Here is a 16,239-nt window from a genome sequence, read left to right as displayed (position 1 = left end):
GCATGCAGCTGAAAGGCAGCTTGTTACCAAATGTAAAGGGGGACCACAGGCTGCATGGGCAGGTTCATTTTCTAAATGCCAGCTGGTTAACTTTCTTCACGTAGCATCAGCCTTTCCCTTCAGAGGTGGGCCTAAAGGTTCCCAACAGCTATCCTGGAGCAAGGAATTAATAAGAAACAAGTCCATGCTATTATCTTAGATGTTTCTGAGGTATTCCTTGAGGGCAGCCGGTAATACTCTTTTTCTAGTCACACGCTGCCAGCCCTTCTACTTGCTTCAAAGTGGCAAAAGGCAGAAATGACAATTCAAATTGCTGCTGTGGGCTTCTCCTGCTCCATTAACTTGTTTCCAGACTAGCAGGGTTGGAGAGATGAAGGGAGGGAGTGGGACTAAAAGCAGTCTTTAGGGCTACCTTTTACCAGTGCTAATGCTGAGTGTATTAAGAGGTTAATGTAAAAAAAGTTAGTGTCATCTCACTGTGTCCTTTTCTGTCTCCTCTAATTGTATGGGTATGGATACGCCTCCTAGTGCAATCAGGTGCTGTTGATGTGGTGAGCCTGCCTGAAGAGGGTGTTGGCAGCTGCCCTCTGTTCCTGCTTCAGGAATGTACTGAACGCTGCCAAAACAGTTATCCTTTGCTGTTGTGGTCTGCGATTTCTGTTGTGCATTAATTTAATACCCATTGCATAAGGGATATTAGGCAGCACTTCTACCCTTAGGCCCTGTCGCTAACCCATTTTCACACACCGACCTCATTCTACTCTCTTCTGTCCCTTTGAGTCTTGCCACCCCAGACACTGCTCCTGGGAAGCCCACTTACTTGCTGTCTGCTTCAAAAATTGCTGCAAGATCCCTGTCCTCCATCACTTCTCTTTCAGCCTTTTAAAGCAAAAGCATGACCATTTCCAAGCTGGGTTAAATAATTGCTCAGAGCTGGTTGGCTTCAGGACTCTTGACTTCTGAAGTGATTCACCACGCTGGCACCAGCGTGAATTCAGGTGAGCACCTTGACCATTTGTAATAAATTATGTATTCCTCTTTTTTCACCTCTTTATGGGCAATTCTCTGGAGTTGTACGGAAGGGAAATATTGCCCAGCATGGCCTGCAAGGGAAATATTACCCAACACGGCCAATTTTGTGTACTTTAGAGCTCCTGTTAACTCTTCCAAACTCATGGACTCACAAAGAGTCACATGTCACACCTAGAAAAACAGCATTGAACAAAAATAAGGAGAAATCCTGTTCAGATCACAGCAGTGAGGATAGATCTGTGATGGATAAAGAACAGAAAGAAGGGGCAGAGTAGGAAAAGGTGTGTATGTGTGTGTGCATAAGCAGGATGGATGAATGGGAAAAGAGCTTCGGTGTGAGAAGGAGATAAGACAAGTCCACAGTGAAGCTGTGCAGCAGTAATTAAATGCAGGCCCAGGAGCTGGGATTTTTGCTCCTATTCCCAGCCTTCTTAGTGACCTGCTTCATTCACTTGCACAGATGTATTGGCTTTCTCAGCTTCAGTTTCTTTACCTACAAAATGCCACCACTCTCCCAGGGATGGGATTTAGCTTTTATTTATTTCAAACGTTCTGGCTTTGCAGCAAATTTGTTTTGCCTATCTGCAGCCTGCCACATGTCTGACTGATGGCAGTAAAAAATCCTGACCTGGGAGGCCTTGCAAGGCCATGGCGAGTCCTCAACACACAACACAAGTGCTACTTTTGCCCATGTCCAAAACTGTCCCAACCAGAGCCTAGGCAGAAGCCAAGAATAGCCGTTCCTCTGCTTAATTTCCCTGACAGCCCAGATGCGATAGCCGTTCTCACTTGCACTGATAAATTTGGGCCCCAGCAAGGAGAACGTGGCCATTTTCCATTTAAAGCAGACCCACAGGAAAGGTGGTCCCATGCCCATCTCCTGGGGAGCCGTGCAGGGAGGTGAGCACACATACGGATTTCACACTGCCTCTGCATCTTCCCTCACAGTCCTAAGAGGAGTTCCTGTTTTACTTTAACCGTTTGGCTTGTTTTGAAGTTACAGAAACCAGGTTGCTGACATACTGGAAGGATTCACTCTACTGCTCTTGCTCTTCAAATTGCTCAGTTCTTGTCAGCGCAGGCTTTGCTTTCTTGTTGCAATGTGCCATGACTTGCTGCGAGGGAACCATCTCTTCAGAAAAGGCTCCTGTTTTGAAGGGGAGAGTTGCTGTGTGCTGGGGGTCACGTGTCAGTCCAGAGCCAAAAAAGGAATGCCAATGATTTGCCAGAGTTTCAACACGAACACTGGAAAGATCATAAACATTAAAGAAAGAAAACAGAAGTGGTAATGACCTCCTTGCCCTATGCATGTACCAAACCAAACCTTTTCATCAGAGATTCACCAGCACACAAGTTTAAAACCTTTCTTCTTTATTACCTAAACAGCAGGGCTGATATGGGGGAGAGGGAAGGGAAGCAGCGGTGAAACTTACCCTCCGAGCTGGGGTACCAGAGCGGTTTGCACAAAGAGCCCCTGAGCTAAACACTCCTCCTGCAGCAACCTCTGCTTCTCAGACTGGCAGTGTGCTGAATGCAATTGCTGTGGCCTTTAACATCTTAGGAGGAGCATGAGAACAGCCACTGAAGTCACTTCTTTCTGTCTTGGACTGCAATTTTTTGGACTTGTTTTCAATGAAGTTGCTGCCTGCTCTCTTGAGACAAGGCTGTATAATGTGTTTCTGTGTATCCTCTGCCTGGTTGAAGTCCTTGGGCTGCTTGGAAGGTTGTTGGGGCAGAGAGGTATGGCCTTCTTTTTAAAAAAATCAACTGAAAATAAAGCACCATTTTTTCTTTTTGGTGCATTGCAATGGCAGGGGAATTCAAGCCAAGGTCTTGCAGGCATTTCTTCCATCTTCTCTGCAGTGTTTTCTTTCTCTTTTTTTTCTTTTCCCTTTTCTTCAGCTCTTACAGGTTCTGATGTCAATCTTATCATACCAAATAAACCCAAGCACGCATCAGGTGCTGCTTGACAAGAATCTAAGGCCTAAAAACCTCATTGTGATGGTTTTCTCTAGGAAGAAAACATAGCTGAAGCTCATAAGTTTGCATTCACTCGTTCTCCTCTCAGACACCCAGAGCACCATTCCACATTTATTGCATGATCTCCATTAAAAGGATTCCCTTCAGAAAGGTGCATACTGTGGTGGGACAATGGAGGGATAAAGGGGCTTTGCCTTCCATGCCTTCATAAACAGTCCATATTACCATTACATAAGGCCTTGAACACCCAGATGTAAAAGCATAACCTCTGACTGAATACAAGCACTATCATAAATCTTGTAAGCTCAGCTCGTGGGGTTTATGGACTGAATCAAACCCAGAGGATTAAACTACTGATTTGATAATTAGCCTGGGATTCAATGCTGCTATTTATTATGTTAGACAAATAAACTATTTACTGTTTAAATGAGTTTTCATGTTCTTTTTCACACCTGGGAGTCAAGTGAAACATTAAGAAACAGCTTTTGCCCATGAAGGAAGAAAATGCATGAAGGGAAACAAGAAAGCCATTTGCCGGGATTTTACTAATAATCATTTCAGGTGTATAAATGTAGCAACTTGACAAGCCTTTGGTCATCAGAGCAGTGTTTGTGCAATAGCTCAGCTTCATTTTAACTTTTGCTGACTAGTTCTTAGGAGACTTGAGGAGAAAGATGTTATGGTATTTAAAGCCTTGCCTTGAGACTCGGGAGACTTTTATTCAGAGCTTGCTATTGCCTGCACAGATCAATGTATTTCTCTCTCTACTTCTGCTCCTCATATCAGCAGTTTATAAGCTCTTTTGGGGACAAAATTCAGATAGTTGTTTGCTGTTCAGGATGGTGGATCATGAGTTTGGTGGGACTGTGTGCTGTTTTTGGCTAGGGTAGAGTTAATTTTCTTCATAGTAGCTAGTATGGGGCTGTGTTTTGGGTTTGTGATGAAAACAGTGTTGATAATAAAGGGATGTTTTAGTTACTGCTGAGCACTGCTTACACAGAGTCAAGGCCTTTTGTGCTTCTCACCCCACCCCACCAGCGAGCAGGCTGGGGGTGCACAAGAAGCTGGGAGGGGACACAGCCGGGACAGCTGACCCCAACTGACCAAAGGGATGTCCCACACCATATGACGCCATGCTCAGCACATAAAGCTGGGGGAAGAAGAAGGAAGGGGGGGACGTTTGGAGTGATGGCATTTGTCTTCCCAAGTAACCATTACTTGTGATGGAGCCCTGCTGTCCTGGAGATGACTGAACACCTGCCTGCCCATGGGAAGTAGTGAACGAATTCCTTGTTTCCTTTGCTTGCGTGCATGGCTTTTGCTTTATGTATTAAGCTGTCTTTATCTCAACCCACGAGTTTTCTCACTTTTACTCTTCTGATTCTCTCCCCCATGCTGCTGGGGGGAGTGAACAAGTGGCTGTGTGGTGCTTAGGTGCCGGCTGGGGTTAAACCATGACAGACCCCAAGGTGCTAGTATGACTGCCCACTAATGTGAAAATAGCAAAGAAGAAAAAAAAAAGAAGAACAAGTGGCTGTTGGACAGTGCACAACAGGATTGGTTTTCTTGCTCTTCGAGGTGGATGCTCATGTGTTCCCTGCATGTGGCTGGAGTAGACTGGGAGCTTTGCACTACCACATGCTGGTTAGCAGTGCTCTGAGATGTCTGTCAGGCTGGAGGACATTGCTACTGCCTCATAAACCAAGTCCAGCATTTCTGAGCAATGTGTCTTATCTGAAGAAAGAAGATAACAAGTCGGGATTGAAATTCCTCCAGGACTTTGACATCTTGCTTCATGCTGGTGTAGTAGAGACTCACAGCAAGGATCAGCACTGCACAAAATGAGAGCCACAGGAGCACAGGCAATCCAGATGATGACCTGTCATCTACTGAATGGTGATGAGGAGAAAAAAGAAAGCAGCATTATTTTAGTGTCATCTTAAACACTTCCTAAATTTGACTCCCTGCTGCTGCCTTTGTCCCACTTTTCTGGGAACACAGGACTCTGGTTGTGAGTACTTCTGTAGGCATCAGTTAAGTGATAGTGAGTCACACCTCCTGAAGGAGGGCGGTGAGTATAAAAGATCTCATCTAATGGAGCATTTAAAGAGTTTAATTACATACAATAAGAACAGGATTACCATAGTTAATGCATGATATCAAGTTTCCCTCCAGCAATTAGTTTTTATACCTTTACGCTAAATGTTAAGTTAAATACTAGGAAAATATTAAACTACTTCATCTAATTATTTAATGCTCACAAATGTTCCATAAAAGAGAGAAGATCTAGATTTCTGTCCTTTTCCCTGGTAACTCAGCTTGTTTGGGGCTCCTGCTAATTACAGTAAGAAAGAACCTAAATGTGTCTCCATTAAACAAGAGGCATATTTAGAAAGCTCTGGCAGGTTTAACCTCTCTCTAAGTCCTAGGTGTGCTAATTACACTGGAACATCCTCCACACTTGCTCTTAAGCAGGAGGACACTGCAAACATTTTTCTTGCCTTTAAAATCTAGTTCAAGTATGTTAAAAGTGCCACAGGTCAGGCACAGTACACATGTGGAAATCGATTGGCTACATTTAGCTCACTGACATCCATGCCTCTGCCCTTGCACATGTGTATCCATCCACGGGCCTCGGGGATCCAGTTTGATTCACATCTGGCTGCTCTGTTTGACTGCATGGCCATTGCACAATCAGTATTATTTTATAAAGCACTTTGAGTATTAAACATGCAGTACAAAGCCAAATTCATGCCTGAATAAAAACCCGTGGTGTGCAGCTATTTTCCTGCCATATGCACATAATCAATAAGGAGATAAAAATGTGGTGTGTATTATTATGGGTAAAAGGGCCAACATTAGCTGTAACATATTTAAATTAGCTTCTACTACGAGCCCTGGAATACACAGCAGTCAATTAAACTGTCATACAGATGTACAGAGAGGAAGGTAAAAGTCATAAAACCAAGCAAGAAACACATAATAATGTATCAAAAAGTGCATGGGGAAAAGGTAAAATGTTAATAGGCAGTCATTTTATAGCTAACCAGAAACCAAATCAATGTCCCATAATAGATCTGAGTGAATTATTTGCAGCAAATAATTTATTCATTTGAATTTAGCCCTTTTTTTCTATTTGCAAATTATCCATGAGCAGATTTCAATTTTTATGAATTTTTTTGTTTGGTATTATTCTATGAATGGTTGATATGAAGGTATTTAGCCAGGGAACTACTCACCACTTTTTGTTTTTACAGAAATTTGTGATTTGGAAGTTGGTATTTCCCTTGTGTGATCTCCCACACTACAAGATACGGTCCTCGACTGGGTGACTATCTGCCTTTCAAAGCATGAGGCCTGGCTGATGAGCATACCTGGTAATAGTGAAACTTTTCTGTGAAAGCTGAACAGCTTCTTACATCAGCCCTTTTCTATGAAGTGCTTATAACCTTTTTCAATCTTGCAAAAGTTACTTTCCATGCAAAATTTCTGTGTGATCTCAAATGCAAACTTGGCTTTTCCTTATGTCCTCTCAATTAGGGAGCATTTTCAGTCCAGGAACAGAAAAAAATAATGTGGGAGAATAATCCCACCCACAAAATAGTGACGAGCTATGCTCACAACAGCTTCAGCACATCACTACAATTATGTGCTTAAATGTAAGTTTGCTCTTTTCTAGATTACAAATAGAAAATTAATGCTTAAACTCATTAGTTAACTTGTTTGTTGGAACAGCACACTCAGCCCTAGCCACGTGTCCAGTCTAAGAAAAAGGCAACTCATCTGAGAAAAGCACTGGGTCGGGATACAGGAGATTTTGGTTCAGTTCCTGCCTTGGGCACACATTTCCACTGTCACCTGAGGGATATTTGGTCTTTACTTTTTCACCTGGCTCTTTCCTGCCTCTAGTACCTTCTTCCTATCCCAATAACTGCCTTAGCTGATGCTGTCATTGCTGTGAGCATGCAACCTTTCTTCCTGGGCAATAGCAACAGCTAGGGGATGTGGGGACATTTTTTTCATTTTGGCCTCCCAACACTATGGTTCTGTGCATGTGGGTATACATACACGTATATATGTACCCCTCTCCCCTTACTGCATTGTATACAGCAGGGGCTGGATTTTGGCCAGGGCCTCTAGAAATTATCATCATCATAAGAACATCCAGACACACACATTTGCTTGAGGGTCTGTGAGGCTGGCTGGCCTTGAACATCCTTGCAAACAAAAAAGAAAAAACAGATTATTTTTATTATTTCTACCCTGCTGCCAGCATATAAATGAATTGTCTCTTCCCCACATATGAAAGTCAGCAGGGAGAACTACTGTTTCGCTTGGGGTGCTTTCCCTGCATATCTTAGTGAAAAACCTGTACCTATTCTATTGCCATAAAATATATTAATTATATTTAAATTAAAAATAGCTTCAGGGATTTCATTTTTGTTTCCACTATTTGTCTTACTCGATGTCTTGTTTAAAATACTGCACCAGACCTCATCAACACCTTGTGCTTCATATGCTGAGAAGAAAAAGCAACAACCACTGACAGTACAAAATGCTTTGTATACAGAGGATATATTTGCACAGTGCATCCCAGCAGCCGCAAAGCAAACTCAGGTTAGTGCCATGGATGGCTCGCAGTTATAATGTGAAACTTCGACTTACCCACTATGTAGTCACAGCAGGAAATGGCTAGAAAACAGAATGAAAATGTTCTTACATGCCTGGAAAGGCCTCTTTGCAGCAGATGAATAAGAAAGAAAGCACCAAGCAGTGTCTCTGAAATTGCCTGTTGCCTTATAGACACTGGGCTACCTCTTACACTGCTTTTGTCTGTACAGATTTATGCCAGATGAGGATCTACCCACACCATGCAAACATGCAGAAACACTTCAGAGAAGTGAGAAAAAAATATTGTTTGGGGATTTTCAGAGACAGAGATTGCTGCTGTTGCAGGGAGGTCAGGAGTAAGCTCACAAAAAAGACCTCCCTATTCCACATCATTTCTAGAAGGGAAAGGAGATAGACCAGCAGGCTGAGAGAAGAAAGTTAAGAGAGAAAAGCCCACTGTCAGATGCAACTGCCATCCAACAATATCCTGGAACTGCCTTCTCTTGGCAGCTGGGACCCAAATGCAAACCAGGATGAAAAATCCAGAGAATGGAAAAATTTCAGTGCTGCCAGCAACCTTCATCTTACCAGCCTCTACATTAATAACATTACATGGGCAAACAGCAAATAGTCTAAATCACAGACTGCTTGCAACACGAAATACTAATTATGGGTTGGGACATTTCTCATGTCTTCATGGAAAATAGTCAGATCCTTCTCCATCCTTGCAGCTCCCTGGAGCTCAAGCATGGCTGTGCTGAATTCAGAGCCGGAGAGAGATGAACCGGGTCCCCCGAGCTGGACTGACTGCAGGATTATCAGTGCTGATGTGGGGGCATGGACTCTGGCAGGGAGATGAAGGAGGTATTACAGCTCATCAAAATCCTGCTCTTGAGCAGTCAGGTGAGCTTTGCAGAATTTAGGGCCGACTCATTGAATCTTCCCAGGAGTTCAGTTTTGATGGGAAAGCCCAGGCCATGTCAACAACCTTATCAAGAAACAGCTTTTCACTCCTGCATCAGGAGGCACCAGAAACAACATATTGCAAAACCAATGCAAGGTCTGTGTACAAACACAGTAGTGGATGCCAAGCCTTGTTTTTAGAAGCTGAGCAGCAGTCCAAACAGGTGGCTGACAGAAATTTTACCATTCTGTCACCTGTGTTTTTACTGACTGACATATCAAAACCATACAATTAGTATGGTTTTTAGTTCCCTACCAATAAATACAATTTTTCTTAGTTGAGTCAGTTTGTGAAAGTTATTTGGTTATGAATTGTATATTCACATGCACAAGTGCAAACTGAATCCTTGTACTAGACCTCTGCTTAAGCTCACTCCCAGTTGACCTACCTGCAAACTGTTATTTTGGCTCATGAATGAAAGACTAGAGGTTATGTTAGCTGTATCATTCCTTGGGTGCCCTCGTTGGCAGAAATGGTTACATCCTGGCTGCTTTTAACCCCAGTGGGCCAGTCGGGCTCCGACCTTTGCTATTGTATGCTGTGGCATGCATGCTGCTCAGAGACAAGAAAGGGCTGGCTCCCTCCCCACCATTACATCCTAGTTACCCAGAATGACATAAGCATGTTTAAATTTGGTCTGAGATCCTTTTCTATAAGTGAAAGCATTGTTCTGGGGTAGACCTGAGGCTCAGCCAAACCCATAGTCTACAATGATCCCTGTGGGAGCTGACTCAGGAGTTCACCACAAGAACAGCCCTCAGGCTGCTCTAATGTGATGCAGGAGCCTGTCTCCTCCCAGAGCAGGCAGGCAAATGGACCAGAAAAATTCTGCAGAGCACAGAGCAAAAATTGTCTGTCCTCTGCTCCGTGCTGAGCTCAAAATCACAAATAACATTATCTGAGGGGGAAGCTGATGTGGGCAGACAGGGTGAATGTTAAAAAGCTAGAAAGGTCATGCCAAAAGGCTTAATAGCTTGAGCGTACCATATTCAATGACTTCTGGGTCACGAAATCGAACCCTTCTCTCTGCTTTCCGCTTTTCCCCCACAGCTTGGTCCACAGGTGGCCTTTTCCTCAGTATTGAAGGAGGATAGCTACTGTCACCTGTCTAAAGAATTGATCAAAACACAAAACACATGGCTATTCAAACTGGAGTAATGCATCTGGGTGAAGCTTTGGGCTTCTGTGGCTATGTTACCATGTCCCTTGAAGGACATGATATGAAACGCATCTGTTTTGACATTTATAGTCAGACCACTGTAATATTTATAGCAAGACAATATGGATATTCCTTCATTGTCATAGATCTTCAGTACTCTAAAGCTGTCTTCTCATGAAAAAACTTAGTTAAAGTAACAAGCAGCAAAGTGTTCAGAAAGGATTTCTCTAAATTGGAGTGGTCAGTTACTGAAGGTGGCTGCTCAACAGCCCGGGCGTAGACGGACATAAATATGATGTGAAATACATGAACCACATCATTGGGAGCACCTTTGAAATGTTCTTCTGAGCTAAGCAGCTCCATTCTGAATGTAGTGTTGCCATTTCAGCAACTGAGACTATGCAGCAGTCTTGGGTTTGGACACAGTCCTGATGGCTACAAGATGGTAGTTTGTTTGCACTTCAATATCACAATTATGTTGTTGCTCTGTTTTTTACTTTGAGTCACGCTCAGTCTTTGATAATAGAATCAGATTGCTGTGGATTCTGCCAAATGACAAGAAACAGAGCTGCAATAATAGTAATAAGTCCCTCTTCTGCATAGGAATGCTCCCACAGTCAGCTCCCCAAAGTGAATCCAAAGCATCTCGGTTCAGAGACACCCACTGCCCTCTGAAAGTGGAGAGTGGATGGCAAATTTTCTCCTTTTCAAAGATCTAAGTGGGTGGCAGAGATTCTCCATATTTTATTTTTACTTTAAGATCAAAGTAATCTTCTCTACCTCTTTCTCCCCCTTCCCTCTGTTCCTTTGTTAGGTAAAGGGTATTATTTCTAAGATGGTTTGTTTGCTCCTTCTAGTCACTGTCCCTGCTCCTTTTTTTCCCCTCATGTGTCATTTCCCCACTCAGTGATTGCACGCTCCTTCCTCCATGTTTTTCTTCCTGTTTTAATCTTTCTACTCCCCAGTGCCTACTACTTTTGCCCATTTTTAGACTCAAATACCCTTGCTCTACACCTTTTCTCTTTGGATGCTTTCCCCACACTCACCATTTCACATACCCATTCCTTGGGCTGCAGAGGCAGGATTAAGTCCCTTTACAGTCTGGGAATGTCAGACCCCAGAGCACAGGGGATAAGTAGGTTTCCCTATGCATCACACTCTGGATAATCTCAGAAAGGCACATAACTTAGCCAGCAGGAACCGCCATGGAGTGAGGAACGTCTTCAGCTTTGATACCTTCTCCTGAGGGATTTATAAACCAGATTTTGGCTTACCTCACTGATAAGGATGCTTTCTCTGAGCTTGGGGTCATACAAGAATCCATACCACCTCTGTCTCATGACCAGGGACAGTGTGTGTTGGAGATCTGTGGTTTTTATTCAGCAGCTCGGAAGCTGGAATACCCTTCCAGGGTATGGGAAACCTGGATTCAACTTCTTTCGAAGTCCAAAGGAATATGAACACATATGTCTTATATGCACACCCTCATCATCAGAGCTATGGTGCACACGTGGGAGCAGGCAATCTCAGTCTCTGCCACTGAAACCATCTTGTTTGGCCTCAAGTAATTAAATATTCATTGAGATAAAGAAAGAAAGAACAAAAGAATGACTTTACAGCCTGGTGTTTGGGTGCTCCCTTGGGGGTGGGAGAAGTCTGCTCCTATCCTTGCTCCAATGAATACTTAATATGAAATACTTAAATATTCATTGGAGCAGTCACTGGGAACAGGGTCTCTCATCTACCAGGTGAGTACCCTAATCACTCTGCTATAGCCACACAAACACATACACACACTTTGTGGCATAATGAATATTTAATTACTCTGTGTAAAATGAAACAGGGTTAGGGAGACACAGCAGAAGATGCCCAGCTCAGACTAGCAGTGGTTATAGCTTTAGCTGGGAGGGCTCCTCCCGTGGCACAGCCAAGGAAACCAAATCTTGTATTTGAAGAGATTTATAACTCCAAGTGCAGCTCTTGTCCATATGAGCTTTTCCAAACAGCTAACGGTTACATCACATCAGAAGAGAAAAACATTAAACAACTAGCTTTTTGGGTAGGACCTAGACAAGGAAGACCTTAAAAATGAAGTGGCATTTATGATATTTGCTAGACTTTAACAACTTATGGAAATCAAAGCTACACAGTGTCAGAAAAAAACGATGCATTTTCCCCTCAGACAGAAACCCAGTGTTAACATACTGTGACAAGAGCTGGAAACCTATCAAAGTGCTAGTTGGGAAATTATATGCCCTTAAAAACAACCCATTTGTGAAAAGCTCCAGATGTTGGACAGAAGGACTCTATCACCCATCAAGAGACTACTTACCAGCAACTCCTCTGCATTAGGGTCAGAAGGTGGGGCTGGACATATTTGGGACATGTACTCTGGATGCCAACATGAAGCCTCCCACACGAAGCTTCGGTTGGAAAGCCACTTGCTCAAGAAAACAGGGAGAACCAGGGAAAAGTGTCTGGAGATCTCTCTGCAGCGAGGACTGAGCAGGCAGTGCCACTGAGCAGATGGGAGCAGCAGCAAATGACAGAGGAGTGGAAAGAAGAGTTTCCGCCCTTCATACCAGCGTTGGCTTGGGAAGGATGACGTTACTTGAAATGTACTCAGTAGACAAAAATAGCACATAGTGATAATACTGATTGTGCAGCTGAAAAACAGGGCTTTCCTGGCAACTGGAAAGGGGCTGAATGGAGCAAATCACAGATAAACACCTACATATTTATATGCGTAAACGTGAAGTCGAGGCTGTTCTTTATATAGTGATTGCTGCATTTCCATGATCATGTTGATCTCCTTTCCAGAAGCCATTCCCAATCTCAAAAATCTTGCAAGTGGGATTGCTTTTAATCCTTCTCCCATTCAAAATATGTGGGTAAAGCCATCAGGAAATGATATAGATGTAGTGGGATCACATATATCTCTCTCTAGTACAGTTATGGCCTCACTTTATATGTTTTACAAATTAGATCCATTATTATAGTAATAAAGTGGGATTTTAACATTAGACATTTCTACAGACATTATAATAAGATTATTGATAGGAAGAGAGGTGATTTACTGTTCAAGAGGCTTTAACAGCCCCTTGTCAAATGCTGAAGGCTGGTCATCATCAAATATACAATTTCCAGTCAGAAATACCTGCCATGACTGCTGAAATATGGTGGTTTACTGTCTCTACATGCACAGGCTTGAGCTTTTTTTGTTGTTCTTTTCCTGGAGCTATTTATTTGCTGTGACATGTCTAAAGTACTCCAGTTTTGTGCTATTTTCCAGGTGGTTGGATGGATTCTCCCATGGCATGCTCAGACTGGGGTCCTCATTTTGCACTTACCCAGTGGAGCAAGAGTTGCAAGATGCTTACATTGGCACTAGGAACCAGAGGGCACAGCAGCTCTGTGGGCTTCACTATTTTAATCTTCCTTTCAGGGATTTGGGGAGTGGGTGAGTCAATGGGAAGGGTCAAGATCCTCCCCTAGAGAAAAATGGGCCAGCACAGCAGGTGAGAAATCTACAGCTAATGTGGGGCCAGCAGCTCCCTTTGAGCCTTGCTGCCTTCCCACAGCTCAGCCTCTGAATGGGTCTGCAGCACTTGCAGGGGCTGCTGTCCTCAGCCCTTCCCTTTCCAGCAGTGAAAGCAGTGTAAACATGGAGAATGACACATTTTTCTGGACTGGGGATCTTCACTGAATGCACCATATCTAAAAACCACCTGGAGAGAGTCCCCTTACCTTCTCTTTCCTGTACATTGGGGTGATGGAGGGCTTTTCCTCATGCTGCAACCGGCTCACAGCTGCAGAGATTGTGAAATGTTCTCAAAATCCCTTCTCTGGTGTGTCCTGCAAGTGTTTCACAGCAGTTATTTTGGGATATCTAAGCTGAGCTTTGGGTGGGAAAAAGTCATTCTTCAAAACTTTGCTCATAGTAGATCCTAGACAGAGAGGTGACAAAGCCTTCCAAACCGTGGTCCCTAGCTTCTCCTCTGGTTCCTCCTTCCTCCCATTGTGATAATCACTTGCTACTAATCAATATAAGAGGGAATTTATCTGCCTACTTTGGCCAATAAAACTGGTGGAGGTAGGAAGAAGGAAGTCAAACTCTAGTCTTCATCTAGCTTTCACTTTCTCTATGTGAATTGTCTCATTTATTTTTACTAGAGTCATCCAGCAAGGCACATAAGAAGGCCTTTTGCAGCCTCTTATTCCTGCAGAGAGTGGCAGTGAGCTCATGAGATTTTAGACCTGAATGAACAACCTTGTTCCTGTCTTTTTCATTGAATCTGGTTTTATTGAAAGAAAGGTTTCACATTTTTCTAAACAATTGATCAGATTTTTTTTTTTATTTTCTTTAAAAAACACCAAAGGAAAGATGGAGGGGTGTGTTATTTTCAAGAAATGGGCATGTGGAGACAATATTTACCATTTTTGATGCCAGAAACCATTTCTTTTCAGTTCTGGAGATTCCCCTTAAATGTAAACAATTTTTCTGTTCATTTGATTGAAAAATAATTAGGCAGCTTATAAATGTTTTCATGAAAGATTGCTATCCAAATGCTAGGAATGATCATTTCATAGTCCCATTCTCACTTTTATCCGAGAATGTGTTAATTATATTGATAGTAACGGTTGTAAATGCTTGAATAATTAGTAGTTACCTGGGCACTTAAGTTCCAGTGGATAAAGATGTCAGGAGTTCAAATCTCATAACAGGGACAGATCCATTCCTACTAAGTACTTTTGATTGCAGTTTAACAACCTAAAATTGGATATACATTAGGAATAAAACACAGTTTAGTGCATGAAGAGAAGGATTCCAGGAAAATAACTTCACTAGGTTCTGAAATCACTGGTAATAAATAATAGTTACAATAGTGGGATAATTTCTGCTTTGGAAGCTGGAAGAATTTCCTTTAACATTGCCCTTCTTTTTAAAGTAATTTTTCATCCAAGCTTTGATCTCATTTCGTGCAACATATGTCAGAAGCAAAGCTGGACAAAGAATTCATAAATGAATTATTTAGCTGATGAGTGTCACCTCTATTTCTTTCAGCTAATTGTTCACAAATAGATAGTGACTTGTGTGAACATATTCATTATTCAGATTTATTCAGTGGATAATTGCTGGGAGTAATTCTTTGTCTGTAGATTGCTTGGAAGCATTTCGCTGTGAACATTTAATAGTAAAAATCTATCCAGGCTTTCAATACAAGACAAACTAAAAATATCTGCAACTACTGATGGAGTCCTTAAGCACGAACAATATACTGCAGTCTTAATGAGCAACGCCAGCATTCTCAGGAAGAATTCCACTACTTCCCATGGTACATAGGAGGGAAAGCAAAGACATCTCAGCTATCTGTATAGTGCTGACTTTGAATGGTGCACATTGTATATGCAAATAAGTTTTTACAAGAAAAGGGTTGCTTAAGTGTTTGCTCAGCAGAAAAACAAAACAAGCTTGAACAAAACATGATTGACTTCCCAGCAAATAAATATGAACAGTCCACACAAAGGAACTAACTGCACAGCCAGTATTTTCCTGCAATACCCCAATGGAAGATGTCTAGGAAATAAACATAACATGATAAAACAATTTTATGCTCAGAGGATAGCTGTATAACCATATGAACTCTTTTTCCATTTCTTTCTGCGGGGATAAATATTTTAGACAAGCAAAGTACTTTGTAAATGATGCCTTTGTGGGGATTTGTCTGGCCTGGTTCAATTATTTTGAAACCTAGCAATTTTCTCATATCATTGAATCTAGTTTTATTGCAAATAGGGTCATAGAAATAGTCACTCATTGTGATAATGGACTTAGTTTATCTTAACTATTAACACTTCCAGTAGGTTTACACACACATATATATTCAATATTTATGGATATGCACAGTGCATATATATTAATAATGAAGTAACTTTATCTCCAACAATGTGAAAACAAAATCACGTAATACCATACAATGTGGGGTGCAGTGGTAACTGGAAGCAGCATATCAGGATAACAGAACAGAAAAGGAATAAATAAATTAGAAGGGAGTCTTCCATATCTTCTTCAACTTCCAGAGTGTCAATTGAGCCTTTGTTCAATATACCACCTTTCGTGGTTCTGTGTGCTCTTGATTAATAATTTAGAGTTGCACCTTTTGGCAACAAGGTAAGTTTTGTGTTTGCCAAGAGTGATTTTCCACCAGTCAGGGAATACATCAGGAAATAAAAAGGCAAAATGCCCCACAGAGCATAATTAGCTGTGTGTCTTCTTCCTTTTTCTATCTCTGGAGAAACAGATTTACAGCTGAAAGGTGTGGGACGCCTGTGAGGTGTCATACGGCACCATTTCTGCTCCTCAGACCATCCAGGGAGGAAAGCACTGTATAAATCCCAACCTCAAGACAAAAATCAGCCCTTTGCACTATATGTTTTAACGTGTATTCCATGACCAGAAGAGTCATGGTTAATCTCTCATCTGATGGTCACT

At 42.2% G+C, this 16,239-nt stretch overlaps 1 protein-coding gene across 3 annotated transcripts; it reads right to left on the bottom strand.

Moving 5' to 3' along the window:
- Positions 1-1,553: 1,553 nt before the first annotated feature.
- Positions 1,554-12,390, bottom strand: LOC104014530 (nutritionally-regulated adipose and cardiac enriched protein homolog). 3 transcript variants are annotated; one of them, XR_015702354.1, is made up of 5 exons: positions 12,079-12,390; positions 9,572-9,695; positions 7,678-7,704; positions 2,466-4,901; positions 1,554-2,277 (listed from the first exon to the last, which is right to left on the bottom strand). XR_015702354.1 is itself a non-coding variant. In XM_009467192.2 (4 exons), exons 1-4 carry the CDS (start codon positions 12,388-12,390, stop codon positions 4,699-4,701), a joined length of 666 nt encoding a protein of 221 aa, XP_009465467.2. In that variant the 3' UTR covers positions 1,554-4,698. The 3 variants fall into 3 exon arrangements, 2 of the variants coding, with proteins under 2 accessions (XP_009465467.2, XP_087603991.1); XM_009467192.2 differs by having other exon boundaries at positions 1,554-4,901; XM_087747865.1 differs by having other exon boundaries at positions 1,554-4,898; positions 12,079-12,263.
- Positions 12,391-16,239: the final 3,849 nt, after the last annotated feature.

Source organism: Nipponia nippon, unplaced genomic scaffold, assembly GCF_047370975.1.
Source record: "Nipponia nippon isolate SJK-2023a ecotype South Korea unplaced genomic scaffold, ASM4737097v1 scaffold_11, whole genome shotgun sequence".
In the NCBI taxonomy this organism is placed as follows: domain Eukaryota; kingdom Metazoa; phylum Chordata; class Aves; order Pelecaniformes; family Threskiornithidae; genus Nipponia; species Nipponia nippon.
The sequence above is the reverse complement of the archived record's forward strand: the minus strand, read 5'-3'. Positions and strand labels throughout refer to the sequence as shown.

Excerpts from the sequence above, each read along its gene's own strand:
- LOC104014530 (XM_009467192.2), bottom strand. The coding sequence starts at position 12,390 with ATGTGCTATTTTTGTCTACTGAGTACATTTCAAGTAACGTCATCCTTC. Across the intron at positions 7,705-9,571 it reads CCCAGAAGTCATTGAATATG|CCATTTCCTGCTGTGACTAC; the intron begins GTACGCTCAAGC and ends TCTGTTTTCTAG. Across the intron at positions 4,902-7,677 it reads CTGCTGTGACTACATAGTGG|TAGATGACAGGTCATCATCT; the intron begins GTAAGTCGAAGT and ends ATCACCATTCAG.